The 17,961-nt window shown below is 39.0% G+C and overlaps 1 protein-coding gene across 2 annotated transcripts; it reads right to left on the reverse strand.

Moving 5' to 3' along the window:
- Positions 1 to 46: 46 nt before the first annotated feature.
- Positions 47 to 17,343, reverse strand: GYG1 (glycogenin 1). Of its 2 annotated transcripts, none has more exons than XM_015872191.2 (7): positions 17,216 to 17,343; positions 14,100 to 14,235; positions 12,642 to 12,816; positions 12,129 to 12,291; positions 8,020 to 8,146; positions 4,367 to 4,586; positions 47 to 3,446 (listed from the first exon to the last, which is right to left on the reverse strand). In XM_015872191.2, exons 1-7 carry the CDS (start codon positions 17,220 to 17,222, stop codon positions 3,276 to 3,278), a joined length of 999 nt encoding a protein of 332 aa, XP_015727677.1. In that variant the 5' UTR covers positions 17,223 to 17,343; the 3' UTR covers positions 47 to 3,275. The 2 variants fall into 2 exon arrangements, with proteins under 2 accessions (XP_015727677.1, XP_032302397.1); XM_032446506.1 differs by lacking the exon at positions 47 to 3,446 and adding an exon at positions 3,647 to 3,718.
- Between the last annotated feature and the right edge of the window lie 618 nt (positions 17,344 to 17,961).

Genomic DNA, 17,961 nt, shown 5'->3' on the forward strand with positions numbered 1-17,961 from the left:
AAAAAAAAACAAAAAAAACAAACAAAAAAAAACCCACAAAAAAAAGCCAACACAAAGCATCTGTTTAATGAAATTTCAAATTTTTCCAGAGCTTTTAACTAAATGTAACTTTAGTATTTTTTTCCCTAACTTGCTGTATTTACTGTTCTTTACAGGAAGTGAAATCTAAATCTTGCGATCTTGTAATATAAAACTTGCAATCTAATTTTCAGAATAGAACCAGGGTAGCCAGATTTTAAATCTGGTTATTTGGTAGCTCTGGTTTCTCTCATAAAACTAAATAACTGAAAACAATATATAAACTGAAGGGTTAAGCTGAAAGAGTACGGTTTTTGTTCCATGAATATAAAGTAATGGATTTGTTTGTTTGTTTGTACAGAAGCATATTCTGTAAACAAATGTAAGTGTTCTTCCTTTATAAGTATCTAGCTCCTCATGAAAATAAGCACTTTTGCTGGACATAAAGTTTATTATATTAAAAAAAACCAAAACCTTAATGAGAACCATACTGCTGTGGTGTTTTTGTTTGTTTTTGATTGTCGTTTTGCTTTCTTTTAGCCACTGGTTGGAAGAAATTGTTAACAGCTTGATTCTTGCCACAGTCTTGGCCTTCATAAAATGACTTTTTTTTTTTTTAATTCAATTAGGAAACAATGTAGAATCCACAGCTATTAATTTTAAACCTCTTAGGAGCCATACTTCTGTTACCTGCCAGCAAATGGAGAGGCATTTTGGCAACTTAAGAAATACACTAGATTCCATTACCTTCTTAGAAATTCATAATGATTCCTTGCATATTTTTAGAAATAGTGAGTTAATTGAAGGAATACAAAATACGCAGCTTAACAAGCTAAGGCACTTTTGTGGAGCTAGTTTCTTAGCCTTGGGGAAAATGTGCTGTGATGGTGTGAGCCTGTTAGACAAATAATTAAGAAGACACGAGCAGCAGGATAACGTGCCCCAGTAGCTGGACAGGCACCCCTGGAAGTCTGACAACAAAAAGCAGGAAAACAGAGGTAGAACAAAATGAATTGTCAGGTTTTTGCATAGTTTATGTAAGTAAAACTTTCAGGTTTAGATAAAAGCAGGAGAAACAATTCCCAACTATGAATGAGAGATTTGACTTTGTTTCCTTCTTCCGAGTTATAATCCCATGGCAAGGGACCCATTTCAATGGGGTCTCCATTTGTACCCTCCATTAAATGTTTCTGAATGATGCTTTTGAGTATATAGCACTGAATCAGTTACTACACTGAGTACAGAGTTCACAAAGAAGTCTTTGTATCAAATGATATTGATAGGGTGATTTAAAAAGGCCTGTACACTTCTGCTAATGCTGCCTGTTTTAATTATTGAGAAAATAATGGCAGAAAAATGGCATTGTGTTCATTTATTGAACATTAAGACATGAGCCAAGGGCTGGTACAATTTTTTTTTTTTTTTTTTTTCTCCCCAGGAACTGTACTTGTTAACCTGAAACATGTTGGCTGTTTATCTTATTCAGTATCTTTTCTTATCTTCTTGAATGTAATAAAACTTAGACGCTAAACCAAATTTTCAGGTTGGTGTAGTCTCATGCTTTTTCTACTTCAATTGTTTGCAATTAAAAGTCAAAGAACCTCCTGATTCTCTAGAAGGTGTACAGAAAAGGGGTGCAAAACTAAGGCTGTTCAGATGACCTCAAGAGTACTTTTAAAGTTATTCATTTGTGAGCAGGCAAAACTCTAGTATTTGTATATGTTGGGTAAAGTATATTTTGCAACTGTAATTACCAACCCTTCCGGCTTTCAAACAACTTCAAATTTAAAAAAAAAAAAAAAAAAAAAGTGGTTAGTTGTAAAATTATGACTTTAATAGATTTTAAATAGCTGTAAGTTACTTTGACCTGGACCTCCCTTTCACCATTTTTGCTAAATGACCAGGGCCTCAATTAACTCATATACAGATCATATCTTCTGACTTACCAGCAAACAGTAGCAGCTTATTAATTGTTTATCTCCAGGATTAAAACTGAACACCCTTACTAGCTTCCTGCCAAAATTCTCCTTTATAAAGATATAATGAGATCATATATATGCTTCTGGACTAATACAGATTATAGGTACCAAACAGAACGCTAATTAATTTGGTTCTGTTTATACTTCTAGCTAAAGGATGGATCTGAACTAATGGCAAACAGCCAGTCATTTTTCAGTCTTCCTGTTACTGTGAGAGTCTTGTCTTGTACTTTTACTACTTTTCTGTCTCAAAATGTAATGTGTGGCATGATGGTGGCAACGCACACAGGAAAGAGATAGTTTTCCTAATCTGTGTAGGCACAGCTACTTCACCTTTACTTGCCAAGATAGTATCACCATTGTGTTTTAAAAACAATGTCATGTTACAGACTGTTCTTTAGTAACCAAAATACAGATTATCTTTTTCTTGCTCCATTCTGCAGGTACTTCTTCCAGTAGCAACCTGGGAAGTGATTACATAATCCATAAATAATTAAAGAACTAGAAGCTGGACATTTCTTAATGATAGCTAGTTCGGTTATTTTAGATTGCTCCAAAGCTTTTTTTTTTCTTTTTTTTTTTTTTTTTTTTTTTTTTAAATTTCTGAAGAGTTTACAAAAACCAGAAAAGCATGACAAGTTTTTATTTTTGCATGAATATTTTAGGTAACAGAAAAACTCAGTTTACTAAGCCTTAAGAATACGGAACTGAACAAATGCATTCTGCCATGCTGTAGGCACTACGTGTAAAAACCTGGTCAAAACTTCAGTGCAATTGTGACTAGAAGATCAAAGCAGTGCTATTACTGTTATCTCTTCCTATATATCATAGCATCATTAATGCACTAATGGTAAAGCAGAATGACAATCATTTAGTGCATAAGCAATCTCATAAACCAGATTTTAGATCTAAAATAGCAAGCGAAGGAGTTAATACTAATCACCTTAATGAGTTAAGGTGCAAACCCAGTTTCAATTAATACACTGAGCCAGCTGATTACAACAGAAGAAAAAAATGTAGTTTAAAATGCTTTTTCCCCCCCCCTCCTTTTAAGATCTAGTAGGGAAAAGCAGTTACTGGGCAGTTACAATTGGCCCAAGGAATTCTGCTTCCTAGCTCTTATTCTGTCTTTTTCCGTAGCACTGCAGTGGCCTTCAGCCAAGATTTTTTTTCTCCCCATCAAGCTACTAGCAAGCATAATTGTCCATCATCTACAACCTTTCTAGCTGTTAGTTCTGGAACAAGTCCTTGTAGCGCCAGTGTTTGAAAATGGCACTTCTATTGAAGGTAGGAGTCCAGTTTCTTCTTGATGTTATCAAAGGAATCCACTCCCAGATAGTCAGCTTGGCCTTGTTCCCACCGAGCCTTGCGTTCTTCTGAAGATATGCTTGGCAATACTGGTGATGGTGCTGATACTGACATATGGGACACTGCCTCCGTAACTTCTGCCTGCAATAGAAGGCAAAGTAAAAAATGCAGACAGATTTTGCATACTTTAAGCAAGCAACAGGCCACATAAGAGAGCAACCAAGTAGATATTCTCATGCATAGCACCAAGCATCACCAATAAGCAGGGACTGTGCAGCTTTCCTAGCAAAATAAAGCAAAGTAACAAATCATTCAAGGAAAGGAGTGGGAGGAGGGAGAGTCAGGGGTTGAGTTCTTCATACCTCTCTACAAAAGCCACAAGAGAAAGCCAGAGAATAGATCAAGCCTGATAGCTGCAAACAGTTCATTAGAAAAAGTTTAAAAAGATGGAACACATCTCAAGAGATCAATACCTTTAGGCTTAGAAGGGTTAAGAACTTAAAACAGCCACTGTACTAATCTAAGACTAAAGTTTGTGGACATGTACTACTGAACTCTGTTTAAGAACTAGAATTAGAAGCATTATTTTGGCTTCTCAAGTATCAAGATTTATTATCACTGTGAGTCTACTAAAGTAATCTATTCTCTAATTATTGCAGGTCTACCTAGGTAGGTTGTACCATGTGAGATTGCAAGTGTATATTGCATGCTCAACTGGGGTTCTTGTGTTTGAGAACTTTAATAGCTGCAGCACATTAAGGGGGAGTTCACTGAAGTTACTACAGTGTCATTTCTGGTGCATCATTCTGCACTTAAATAATTCTAAGCAAGCACTCAGCTATGCTCAAGACCACTATAATATAATTCTAATCTGTATTATTCTTTATACCAAAAACGAAAGAAGAAAGAACCAAGAATCTCTGTATCTCACTAACTAAACCACACCCATGCTTTGAGTTGCACAGGAGGGAAAACAAGTGAGATGGCACAGAATCTGTTCTGCTTGGTAATTTAGGTAGTTTCAACTTAGGTAATTTCCACAAGAATATTAAGATACATACCATGTTTACAGCTGTGTTTTTTTCTTCTTCAACTTCTTGCTGTTCTAGTAGGGGTAAAATTTTAACTGTATAGGTATCCCACCACATGTTGAGGAATTCTGGGTGAACAATTTTAGGGTCACTGATATTTCCTTTTACATTTTTTGTTCTGGAGTCATACGTGTAGTTCCATGGCTTTGTGCTTCCCAGAAAATGTACCACTTTAGTATTTGAACCAAACCTGTTTGGAAGAGAAAGTCAGAACCCATAATTTGCAAGTGTCTAGAAAACAAGGGCTTTGACTATCAGACAAAAAAAAAATAAAAAAATAAAAAAAAATAAAAAATTAACCTGTGTTTTTGTAAGTATCCAGAAAATAGAAATATGAATATATTTAGGAGACTAAACACTAAAGGTAGGATTGTCAATGCCTATTGGGGCTGAAAGCATCACTACTTAAAATGCAAACAATTCTACATTATACTAGTCAGAACACAGCTTAAACCTAATGAACTATTTAAGTACTTACAGCCAACTCTTTAGTGATGATCATAGCTCAGGAGACAGCAGTCTCAAGCAGCCACTGAAATCAGAACTAGTTTTATGATCCAGCTAAGTATTACAAGAATTATGTAGTCAGTGTATTAGAGAAGCCCTAAATCTTTCCACAGAGGGGAAATCCAGAAGGTCCTATTACAAGAAGACTGCCTCTGAAAAACAAAACCTGTTATAATCAAGGCATTACAGAACTTCTGATCTTACTGCAGAGTCTTGCTAGAAAGCCAGCCATTACTTATTAAATCCTATTTTTCATTATTAAACTAAGTTTCTTGAGCTACTTTAACTCCCATTTCAAAATAGGCATCGAGCTTTGTTCCAACTGTTACCATTATGTTCTTTTTGCATTATGAATATAGATGAGATCCATCTCCCGCAGTAAAGAACTTAAAAGATAAAGCATTTATTCCATTACTCCACATAAGCTGTTCCAAAAATAATGCCTCCTATTTATTTCCACAGAAACTACATCAGCTATGAAGAACAAAATAACACTATTGGATAGAACTGGTTATCAACTACAAAACACTTTTTCAACACTGTCACCACTTCCAGCTATGCATTTTCACGAGGAACGAATAAAGAACCTGCATGCCACGCTTGCAAAAATCTGCATGGCTGTCCAGAACTCAGCTAGTCGTCTTTCACAATGCTGTTTCCACTGCTGAAAAGCACCACCCACTGCCTCAGTGTGCCAATATCCACTGTTTGGTTTCCATAAATATTCAACAAGCACTAATGAATGTCAATGGGTGCCATTTTTTCCCCATATGGAAAACTTCGATTTCACACCTTCGCTTGATCCACACTTCCATGTCAGACAACATTGTCAGACTGCCCCTCTGCAACCATAAGTCACGGGGGAACAACATCTAATGGAATGCTGGCTCAGCCTCTACTGACATACCACTAACATCCACCTCTGATGTTATGGGCCAAAATAACATTGGAGGCTTTACTTTCAGGGGAACCCTCATATAATTCTAGAAATACAGTTTGCCTTGAGTAAGTTTTGAGAATTCTCTTGTAACAGTGGCTGCCTCATCCATCTGTTTGTGTCAAGTTAAGATTTCCTCTACAAAGGATAATACTAAACTGCTTTGTCTGATAACTGTTTAATTAAGCATACCCTGGTCATTTTGACTAGGATTTGGATGTTTGAGTTCTTCTACACACAGAGGCTTCACAGGTATGTTTCAAGTACTTGAAAACATACACAGCTGATACTGAATGAAAACCCACGCACTTGTGAAACACCATATAAAACTGCAATAATTGCAAGCAAGCAACATGCCTTGAGGAAGTCATTTCCCAGGCCCTAACTTTAAAACCCATATATCAAGATTCAGCTTAGCATGACTACCTCAGTTATTATTTGTGACACCACTATCTAGTTTTCTTCATCCTAGGGAACTGTCACTCTGAAGAAACTCATCATTGTTTAAAATCAAGGCTACTTAAGCTAGAGAATGCCTAAGAAGTTTCGTGTTACACTGTTTCTACAAATGAAGTGTATTCTTAGTATTCCATCCACTGAAGACCTGTACAACAAATGACTGATGACAGACTTCTAGGATATCTGCTTTCTAGATAAGATGCAATACTTTCTTCTCATATTTAAGCTGAACTATTAGAAAGCTTTGTGTCTATACTTGATGGAGCAACTAATCTTTCTTTCTTTCTCTCTCATGAAAGACAATGTTTTGAAGTTAGACAACTTTTGTTCTAACTTGGCATTTTCCACTGGAGAAAGGATTAGTGATACCTGCTGTGAAATTTATAGTCTTGCTATACAGTGCTACAAAGTACTTTGCTATTGATGCCAGTACATTTAAATTTGAGTCTATGCCAGCTGCCATTTATTGAGTAACTGCTGATCTAAACAAGAAAAGTTGTTCCACATGCTGAAAAGAACGTTCCACTTAAAAGGGCTGTGCTTCCAGCATAATAGTTTCTGAAGGTCTCCTGAGCTCAGCTAGGCAACCGATTGAATCAGTTGTCTAGAATCTTTGTCAGGAGTCGCCAGTTCAGTAAGTCTGTTCTGGTGACAAGATCATTTGTAAATTTAAGGTTGTGGCTATGAAGCAAGCAGCCATGGAAAGAACACATAATTCACAATAGATGTTAGCTTATCAAATGCTATCAGACTATTTAGTCATTCCCAGGCTTGCATATATTTCTTTAAATAAGTACTCCACTTTTAGCATGACAGTATTTCAGATGGTGTTCTGATCACAAGACATAGTTTGATCTTGAGCCAACACAGTCCTGCTTATGCTAGCTGCTGCTTTAGACACTAATAGCTCGATGTCATTCAAAGATCAAATTGTTTTCATGCAATTGGTACTTTCCCTCCCCCCCCAGCATTCACAGCTCTTAATGAATATGGATTTGGGTGTAACATTACAGCTTGCTTCTCCTTCTGTCTGTTTTAACAGAGTGACCTTGCCACCACCAGAGGGTTTACTCACAAGTCTAATTTAATACTGTTAAGGAAGAGTCAGCTTTTTCCTTATGCTGGAAGAATGCCTGGCTATTGTCTTTGTTTCCCAAGCAGTAGCAAAAGGGAACTCAGATCTAGAAAGACTGTTGAGAGAGAATTCCATAAGTCTTTTTTCACTATGTTAATTTGAATGCTTGATAGAGAATTTTACAACTGGTGGTTACAGTTAATCTAAGTAATTTGAGTGAGTAAGGCAAATTATCTAGTCAGGAGCAATATCAACAATGACGTGTTGAAGTTCAGCTTAAGATGACTCAAGAGCTGCTGCCTGCGGCTAGAGCTCTAACAAGCAACATCCAGTACTGGCATTGTGATTCTTCCTTCTGCAAGTGAGCTGTTAAACATGCTTACTCTGAATTAATGTTAACGTTGCCACTAGAAGTCAGTGATTTAAGTTACTAGTACAGTTTACAGTGTTCATCTTTCATCATAATTCATTTAATTACTAAAAATTCAGCAGGTTTTTTGTTTGTTTTTTAAAGGGTAGAAATTTACATAGTACATTAATTGCAACAATAGTCTCCATTTAGAAAAACCTTTTAAGTTCACACTGTTCAGTATGTTACATTAGTTTATATATGCTCAAAAAATATTTTTAGAGTTTTGAACTTACACTTTAAATGCTGGAAGGTAAGAGTATACAGAAGTGCTGCTCAAATTATAAATAAATGGCAGATGTTTGTTCATGTCTGTTGTTGCCCAGCTGCTGAAGAAGGTGTTTAATAACCCCTGGTCTGCACCTGAAAGAGAATGCATTAGTAGGTGACAAGCATTATAGAAATGCTTTATAATCTTCTCTATCTACTCCACCAATCCTTCCTAATTAAGGAGTTGATAATGTAGTTTGTCAGGTACCATACAAGTCTGGTAGAGAGCTCTACAGTTTCTGTTTGCAAATAACCCTGTAAGCATTGCAGTCTCTGAAAATTTGTAAAAACAACAACAAAAAAAACCCCACAAAAAAAAACCAAAAAACCAAAAACAACAAAAAAAAAAAGAAACATGCAAACAATGAGAAAGGTAGTGTGTGAGGTTACTTTTCTTACCTAAAAGACCAAGTTGCTCAAAAACTTTGCCATTCAGTTTCTTTTACAGTGCAGCTTCAAGCAGTGTAAGGCAGCAGAAGAAAAAGGATCTGACAATTGGGTCCTGTAGACCTTGAGGAAAGCTGAAGCTCAGACGATCAAGTGACCACCATTACTTTTACTACTTATGCTTACAGATATATGACCAAGGCCTTGGGGCTGGACTCAGGTATCAGTGGTCTTTTAGATTTGCAACCTCAGATGCACCTACCTACATTGTAATCTGGCAAGGAAAGCACATTCTGTCTCAGTGACAGCACTAATAAAACTTGATCAAATCCATTAATATGCAGTAGAAGTTCCTAGTTCTGTCCTATAATGCCACGAATCAACTCTTAAGTGAGGACAGCCATGTACATCGTGACCAGAGGTACAGCATTGGGATAGGTCACCTGTCAGTTTGCAAGCAGAATATATAATGAAGTTGATGACTTTGAAGTTGTTTGGAATGCCAGTAGTAGAGTAGTTTAAAACAAAAACAAACAAAAAAAAAACAACAGCCCCTGTCCCAAAGTAGACCAGTTGACAAGGAGCTACCGAGAAGTAAAAACTACATATTTATTGCAGTGAATATACTTAGACTACATTATGTTCAATAATTTCAGCTATACTTTCTCTCACAAATGAAAGTTGTGGGGGATTCTTTAATCTCATTTGCTGTTTTCTCTTCACCCATAAGTGAATTCACAAGTAGCATTGCTAAACAGCAGAGAAACATAGCATTGTTTATGCTGATTCTGGAAAATGTGTTTGGGTTTTTTATTTATTTATTTTTAATGCCTACAATTAAGTACAGTCTAGTACTAAAGTTTACAACCTCAGCGTGGTTTGAGGAAAAAACATCTGTTTTTAGTGATTAAAATATCCATATTGATCGTGCACTTAGACTTACAGTAGATACACTGAGAAATATAAGTTTAAGTATCCTGTTACAGCAGTTAGCATATGCAAAGATTGCAGATAAAGATACTGCTTATAGACTCAGTTCAGTAATTTCAAGCCTCTGACTTCCCTCTCAACCCCTAAAGATGCAAAGCACTTTTGAACAAGCTCCGTATTGCAAAAGAGCAAAGTCAAAGGAACTGAACAAGTTCTCTGATCTTTACTTAGATAACATTTTAACTTCTCATGTAGCATATGCATTATGACACTAAGTTCTAAACAAAAACTAAGTCTTGAAGGCCCTCTCAGAAGAGGTAGCTTGTAACTAAAGGCGTAGCAACAGTGTATTTAACTTACTCTACGTGACTTTATCACTCAGACTTGCTCCACATACTCAGCTTTTTTCAGATTGCAAGCATTTGTGCCAAAGCAGCCACTGAAATGAAAGTTTAGCTGTCCTAAACAGCCTTCAGCAGTAGGCTTCTACAAATTGGCCCTTAAGCATAAGGTGAGGGAATCAGACAGTAGTTATATTCTCCACATATCTACAGGTAGTTCTGCTGCATGTCTTTTAATGTAAAAACAACTGTTTTAGATCCCAGAGTAAGGAAGTCAGACTATTATGCAAGTAACATCAGTTGTTAAGGTATCAATACTATCAGCACTCTTTTAAAACCAGACTTTTTTCCTCCACTAGTCAATTCATTTGAATTTCACTTTTCTAGAAAAAACAGTTGTCATTCTATTTACGTAGCTATCATTCTACTATTCTTAGACAAAAGTATGATACATAAGAGACATCCGTCTACTGTAGTTTATAATCACAAAATATGTTAGAAGGTCTTGTATTTCCTAGTTCATACTCCTGCAGATAGGGTGTTTAGAGCTTGATTTCAATCACTTGTAGATTATGAAGTTTGCATTCCTGTGCCCTGTTAAGGGCAGTGACTTCTCAGATTTTCACTTATAAGAAGTTTCTAGGAAACTTTTAGTACTGCCTAAATCAGCTGAAGTTTGAATCCTCTTTCTCCCCAAGTTCATAAGCTCAGCAGAATCTTATGCAAGTAGTAATAGCCTTCACAATCTCACTAATGAGGTTGCTACTACAATGAATGAAACCTAAATAAGTTCATAAGCAAATTACAGTTCTAAAATATGTGAAATGATTAACCCACCATTTTTCCACTAATAGCTATAACAATTGTTGCACATAAACAACATCAAGGATGTTTCATCATTATGTGGCGTTAGCTCTGAAGTCAGAAAGAGCATTGTGGAAGCAGTCCTACTCTCTAAAATGACAAGGACCTTACACCTAGAAGATGGTAGTTACTAGAAGTCAAGCACAAGGCTCACATAAGACAAGTCTCAGATGTACCTGAAACTCTTCAACAATCAGCTTTCTCTTTTTTAAAATGCAACAATTCAGTACCATCTAACAGTATTGGCACATAGAATCATAGAATGCCTTGGATTGGAAGGGACCCCAGGGTGATCAAGTTCCAACTTTCTAGCCACAAAACAGGGCCACCAACCTCCAGACCTGGTACTAGACCATGTTGCCTAGAGTCCCACCCAACCTGGTCTTGAATACCTCCAGGGTCAGAGCATCCACAGCCTCTCTGAGCAGTCTGATCCAGCACTTCACCACTCTCTGTTAAGAACTTCCCTTTGACATCCAATCTAAAACTTCCCTCGTTGAACTTAAAACCATACCCCCTTGTCTTAGCACTATCTACTCAGGTAAAAGGCTGAGTCCCCAATTTACCTCCAATATGAGAGAGTACTTCCAGAGCTATCAACTACTGCCTTGTTAGTCGCTAGGTATAGATGGATCCCTTTGTTACAGCACTGATTTTCACTAGGTTATTCACACTAAGCATCCAACTGAGACTTATACTCTCTAGCAGGCTACACATAGGAACCCACAAATTTACACAGATCATTCTGTAAAGTAGAAGTGACATCTAGGATTTTTATTCCTTACAAGTACAATGTAATGGTTGTAATACAGTTTTCTGCAGCACTTTTTGTAAAACTTTATTTCATGCCACAGTAGGTAGATAATTAAATTTAGTGACTGAAATGAGCCCAGTTATTTAGAAGCCTTTAACTACAAACTTCAAGGAATATGTGCCTTTCCTGCAATGATAGTAGATTGCCAAGACTAACAGGACATCAGAAGTTGGCTTTTCAAGCTTAAATTTGACACAGCAACTAATCATTTGTGATCTACACCTACAGTGGATAGCAGCTATCCTACTTACGCACACTTCATATATCTATAAAGGATAAGAAGCTATCACATGCATATCAAGAAACTGTTACACCTTCAAGTATTTTAAGTTTCACTGAAGCTATGCTCAACTTGTTCAGTACTACATTTTTTCATACCACATCAATTTGAGTTCACACAGCCTTGTGTACCAGAGATCCCAGAAGAGCTGAATTTAAAGTATAGTGCTGCAGTTCAATTTGTTCGTGCATTTACTGTACTTGTTACACATCAAGGCTTAATGTTCTGTGATTTTGCATTGCCAGTGCTTATAGAAGTTGACTCATTTGTCATTCCAGAAAATCTGAAGTAGTTCTTTTATATTAGCTTTCAATGTAATAATGTGATTTTGTGTAGTTACATTGGAGTTCAGAATTCCATTGTACACAGTCCGTGTGATATATATCTCGTTCCTGTGCCATCCCAACCACCATTACTATTTTTGGTCTAACTTATATTGGAATACAAATTAATACATACCATCAAAGCTGCCTTTCTCTGTGGCAAACTGTAACAGCTGATTGTATGTTTCAATGGAAGGTCGGTAAACAAAAACTCCAGAATTAAAACAATCAGGCCAGCCTGGATCTGGTGCTGCAGACAACTCTTCTCTCTCAAAAAGCTCATCGATATTTGACAAAACCTAGTTGTAGGGGGGGCAAAAAATTGCTTTCTGGTTTCTAGGGTAGGAATTGGGGGTATCTTTTTTTAAAAGGATTTTTGACATCCATCTTAAGACATGAAAGAAAATTCTCATATTGATGCTCTTGTCTTATGGAAGATGATATGTTATGGAAATAGTGCCCACAGGCTACATGTTAAAGGGAATTATTTAGTAACAAGTGCATACACATTTTTAGATAGTTATTTGTCTAAACAGCAAAAATAACTCTGTTACCCCTCCTTCCCCTCAAAAGGGATAAACATCACCAAAAAAGTAATAATCCAACCAGCAACCCTCATATCAGGTCTTCTGGTGACATGACCACTTACCATTGTGTCTGCATCCATGAAAACACATTTTGAAAACTGTGTCAATTCCCAGCAGTGAAGCTTTGTTAATGTGATACCCAGCTCAGGTCTTTTCAGTAATGCTAAATGTGCTGAGTCCCCACTGTCCAGGATGTCTACCAAAATGACTTCATCAAATACTTTCTCTAGTGTGTTCCTGTGGAAAGATAAGTTGCCAAGATTTATATTGTTCCAGTATTAGACTGCTTAACAGATTCCACGAACAGAAGTAAAGCAACAAGGAACCTGGAAGTATTTCTTATGCCATCAGTAAGTTGACTACACATGTGGGAATTCATAACCTTGCAAAGCAATCTCAAGATTTCTAGTTTGTAACAAAGAACTAGCTGAAGTCTAATCAGTTGAAAAGAAAGTTGTGCAGTAACACTACTCTGAATCTGTGACATCTAAAGCCATGTGATTAGACCCAGTTGCTAGAACTTTCTTTATCCAAAAACCTTTAAGTGCTCACCTAATTGTGGGTCTGCATACAGTAGCATTTTTACCTAGTATCATGCTTGCCTTGAGGTTGATTGTTTTCAGGAAGCATATTGATTTTTTTTTTTCCCCCCTTAACAGATATCCAACTGTTGCTTTGCCACCACTGCCTAATTCAATAGAAGTTTATATAGCTTAAAAATTTGAAGCATCTGTAAAGCAACTATCTATTCTGTATAGCACCTTGAATGTTACACAGTTTGTGTAGGAGAACAAACTCCATTTGTTACCGAGTTATTATTCTCTTTATCAGTTATTATTTATCAGAGTTATTATTCTCTTTTCAGAAGTTCCTCATGCAGCAAACATTGATCATACAGCAAGTTACTGCTCACCCAACCTGCCATCCAGCCCTTATGCATGGAAAAAGTACATGTCAGTTCCACGCTGAGACTAGTTACTAGTGAGATTGTAAAAAAATAGCTGTATTAATTTATTTTACCATGGTGAGACTCAAATACCTCTTGTTCTGCTGACTTATCATACTTGATGCTACTCTCACTCTACTCATTCTTTCATGATAGAATTCTATCTGAAGCATCAGCTAGATTTCAGTAATGTAGCAATGACACAATCTAGAATGTTTCTATGAGATAAGTAGATACAAATTCCCCACTACCACATGTACGCATATACTGCTACTGAAGGCTTGGGCAACGTGTTGTCAGACAGTTCTAAGAAGGACGACAAAAGAGCAAAGATCTAGTTAGGATATCAAGTAAAATGGTAGTGCTCTAACTACTGAGCATTTTTTAACTAGTCATACAAGAAAAGCCACAAAACTTTCATGTCTGAATCCCTCACAGAATTCCAGATAGTTTATATTAATTCTCCTAAGCTTAGTTTTCAGAGTTTTGGATTGTTACTATCAAGAAATTTAACTTTCTTCAGCTTTCACATCAGCAGGAGCTGTAGCAGTTGGACATATTTAAGTGACCTTACCTCATTGTATCTGAAACCTGAGGAGTTATGAGTGCAGTCAGCTTCCTCGTTGTTCCAGACTGTTGCAAGGATGAACCAAGTACAAGTGCTCCTTTCACATAGGAATCATTTGTGGCTAGAGTCACAAAAGACTGGTCTAGAAGAAATTAACTTGGTCAAAGTTGTACAATCTACTAATTTATTCTAAGTTAAATTTACTAGAAATCTAGTATTGTTACTTAGATAACCATGTTGAAAGATCTTTAAGACGCACCCTTTAAATGTGTGTTTTGGGCCTACATAGAAAGCAGTACGAAGAATGTTACTATTATATAGCTCTACTTGCCGTGAGTAATTTGACACATAGCAAAAACAGAGTAAAAAATTAAAGACTACTGCAAACTAAAGTCAGTTTTAATTTTCCTACAGGTTAAGTAGGACATCCCAATGTTAGCAAGGATCTGAAAGGTCTGGAGAGATTTGGCAATTTATATGCTATTTTTAAGCTAACAGTATTGGAGTCAATATGCTTGCTTTTTTTTTTCTACAGTTACTAACAGTACATTTTCATAAAGCTACACTGGGCTCACACCTGAAGGTAGCATAGATTTTTTTTTATTTTTATTTTTTTCCATTTTCAAATGAAAGTAAACTTTGAATTAGATCTTGGACAATAGTCTTATTGAAGATGAGTTGTTCAGCAAGAAATGGTTGCATCTGCGTAACAAGAAAGTGAGACTTAAATGGGAGACATCTAGTAATATGATTAGCAATAGTTTTTGCTCTTCAATTAGCTCTCAGAAGAGAAGTAAAGCTGAATTGTTACTATAAAATATATAAACGATTATTTCATCAGTATTTTAAAAACATGCATCACGCTGTATGTTCACAGAGGACATATAATGCAAACTTTCGCCAGGATGGGACTGACACAGTCAAATGTGGCCTCTAAACCCATTTAGTACATCATCAGCTGTTATTACATAGCAGCCTTTTATGAGCTACAACTGTTCATAAAGAAGCATATTTTTCTCTTAAAAAAAATCATTTTTGACATTATGAACAAAACAGTTTCTTTCAAAAATAGGTTTTCACATTAAAAGTTCATTTGGAAAATAACTTTCTCTACAAAGGTTGATTAGATGAGGATAGAGAGTGAAGGCTCTGGGTACTCTGAAGCCTAAAATCTAGTGCATATTGTTGCTAGCATTGCTTTTAGCAGCAAAAAACAGCTAGTCCCAAGGAACAGATTATGATGGTCAATTACAGAATTTAAGAAAGCTTGTATATATACCAGAAATCAATACACTTTGTCTCCATTTCACTTAATTTGTATTAGTTTGTATAACTCAGCAAATCCATAGAACAATCTCCAGCCTTTTCAGAGCTTTGAAGCTTTACAAACAGCAAGTGCGTAACATCTTAACTGGTATAAACACTTTTAGTAGGGATGCATGTTTATTACTGAATTCACACATTACTTCTCAGCTACTCAGTAAATACGCACCTGCCATTACATACTGATAGACAACTCACTATGCATCCAGCACAAAGTATAACTATATGCCAGCAACATTCAGCTGAATTCTTTTCCCCTCCTAGCAGAGTAAGACATCCTTGCTACAGACAAACTAGACTTTCTCATTTAACTTCTAGCTTTCATACCCCTCCAAAAAAAAAAAAATAAAAAAAAAAATCTACTGGTTAGGCAGCTTGCACGACATACACAAAGGTTTTAGTGAAAATGAAGTGAATCTAATGGGAGTAAGGGTTAAAAATTCCCCATTATGTCTCAGCTGAAGTAGGATGAACTACAACTGCTTGATAGAAGGATATTTACAACTTTTAGAGCACTGAAAATCAGTAAAAACATACTTTATTAAAAACATTGGAAACTATTTCATACCTTCTCTATAGCCATAGTATAAGAGTGTTCATGCATTACAAACAAAAGCATAGCATAATCTAAGCAAGACCAGTTAATGTTATAAAAATTAAAGTTAAAGAGACTAGCCCATTTTACTTAAGACAAAAGTTTCTCGTGTGTGTAGGTTATGCTCACAATAAAGTCATCATTACCCCTAAAATATAGTTAGCTCTTAGCATAGCTGCAACACAGTGTGGGTTACGTAGCAGGGACAAGCTTGTACAGAATAGTCTTGGCACTGCTCCCGTCCCCACACATACAAGAGAAGCAGCGTTCTGGAAGCCCGAGTCACGCTCAGCCCTTCACGGGGCAGCGAGCAGCAGTAGACTGGTGCCTACCCCGCGTGTTCCGTACTTAACCTGCAAGCTTTTGACTTGTTTTGGATGTGCACTCCGGCACACCCAGCGTTCTCACCGCTGTCAGGCTGTTCTCCTGCTTTCTGTTAGTAACCCCTCAGTCCTGAGTACAGAGATTCTCAGAGGCAAGAGCGTCTGAACGAGATGCGCACGGGGGAGTGAGGAACAATCCCCTGCAGCCTTCCAGGCGTGAGAGGGCAATAGGCGCTGCTGACAGCTTCACCGGGAAAGGTCAGCGAGAAATCCGACACAAAGATCCGACAGAAAGAAACGCCGGCGGCAGCGACGCCCTCGGCGCGGTGTCGGGACGCTCCGAAGTTCCGCGCTCCCTGCAGCGTTTCAGGAAGGGGCCGCGTGTTCTCCGCGAGCTGCCGCAGCCCGGACGGGAGCTCCCTGCACCCCGGGGGTCTCAGGCCGCATCCCTCCCGCCGGCGGCGAGGCCCCGGTGCCGAGGGGGCGGCACGGAGCGGGGCTGCAGCGGGAGCGTCCTCCCGGCCCACGAGACCCCATTCCCACTTCGCGGGCAGCCCCAGACCGCACGAGCTGCCGCATCGGCCTCCCGCGCCTCTGCATCCCAGCACGGAACAGGCCGAGGTCAGCAGCCCGCAGCCGGCAGGGACGGCCAGCTAAAAATAGGAGCCGGCGCGGCCCGCCCCAGCCCTGCGACGCCGTCGGGACGCGGCTGAGGAGAGCCCACAGCTGAGGAGAGCCCACAGCTGAGGAGAGCCCACAGCTGAGGAGAGCCCACAGCTGAGGAGAGCCCACAGCTGAGGAGAGCTCACAGCCCGCAGCCCCGCGCCGCCAACGGAGCTCGCAAGTCGCAGCGCGGGTAACGCGGGGCCGCGGTGACTGACCTGCCATGGTACCGGCTCCACGGAGCAGCCCAAACTACGGCAACAATCCACTCCGAGACCTGCGCCACGGCCACCCCTAATATAGGGGCGGGGCCGCGCGCCAGTCGTCTGCTGCCGGTGGGCGGAGCCCCGGGCGATGCCGGCGGCGCAGGGCGGGGTGTTCGCCATGACCGTGTGCGGGGCCGGCACGTCGCTCGTGCGCTGCTGTCGGCGCTGTCCGCCATCAGGACGGCGAGCGGAGCCATCCCCGCGCGCTCCATCGGTGCTCTGAGCCCAGCTGCCCTGACAGCGCTCCGCTCTGCGGGCTGCGAACAGCGGCACGTCCGCGCTGCGGGCTGCCCCAGTGTCATCGGTGCTGTTGGCGGCTCCTGCCTCGGGGCGACGTGTGTCATTGGCAAGGATGTGCCAAGGATTTATTTCATACCTAGAGTTCATTCCTTGCAGAAATGTAAGCTGTGCCTCTTTGGTAGGTAATAGAAACTACAGCCTCCTATGTCTGCTAAATTTTCACCTGCGGGAAGAAAGGGCTGCCTGCATTCTGTGTAATAGCCCTGTGTCTCCTGAGGAGATCAGAACTCACATGCACAGCCTTGTCAGTGTCATCGCCCTCAGCTGCTGGCAGCACTTCAAGTAATGCAGACCACGATATCCACATCTCCCTTTGCGTGAGGTTACGGTGCAAACTGCACATCAACAGAGTCCCCAGGCCCTCTGCTATAACTGCTGCCTCATGGCAGGGATGTGTC

This window comes from Coturnix japonica, chromosome 9, assembly GCF_001577835.2.
Source record: "Coturnix japonica isolate 7356 chromosome 9, Coturnix japonica 2.1, whole genome shotgun sequence".
Taxonomy (NCBI): domain Eukaryota; kingdom Metazoa; phylum Chordata; class Aves; order Galliformes; family Phasianidae; genus Coturnix; species Coturnix japonica.

What these genes read in the sequence shown, in the direction of transcription:
- GYG1 (XM_015872191.2), bottom strand. An exon ending in CAGGTTTCAGATACAATGAG is followed by an intron (nt 12,817 to 14,099) that starts GTAAGGTCACTT and finishes ATCTTTCCACAG; the next exon opens with GAACACACTAGAGAAAGTAT. An exon ending in TCATGGATGCAGACACAATG is followed by an intron (nt 12,292 to 12,641) that starts GTAAGTGGTCAT and finishes CCCTACAACTAG; the next exon opens with GTTTTGTCAAATATCGATGA.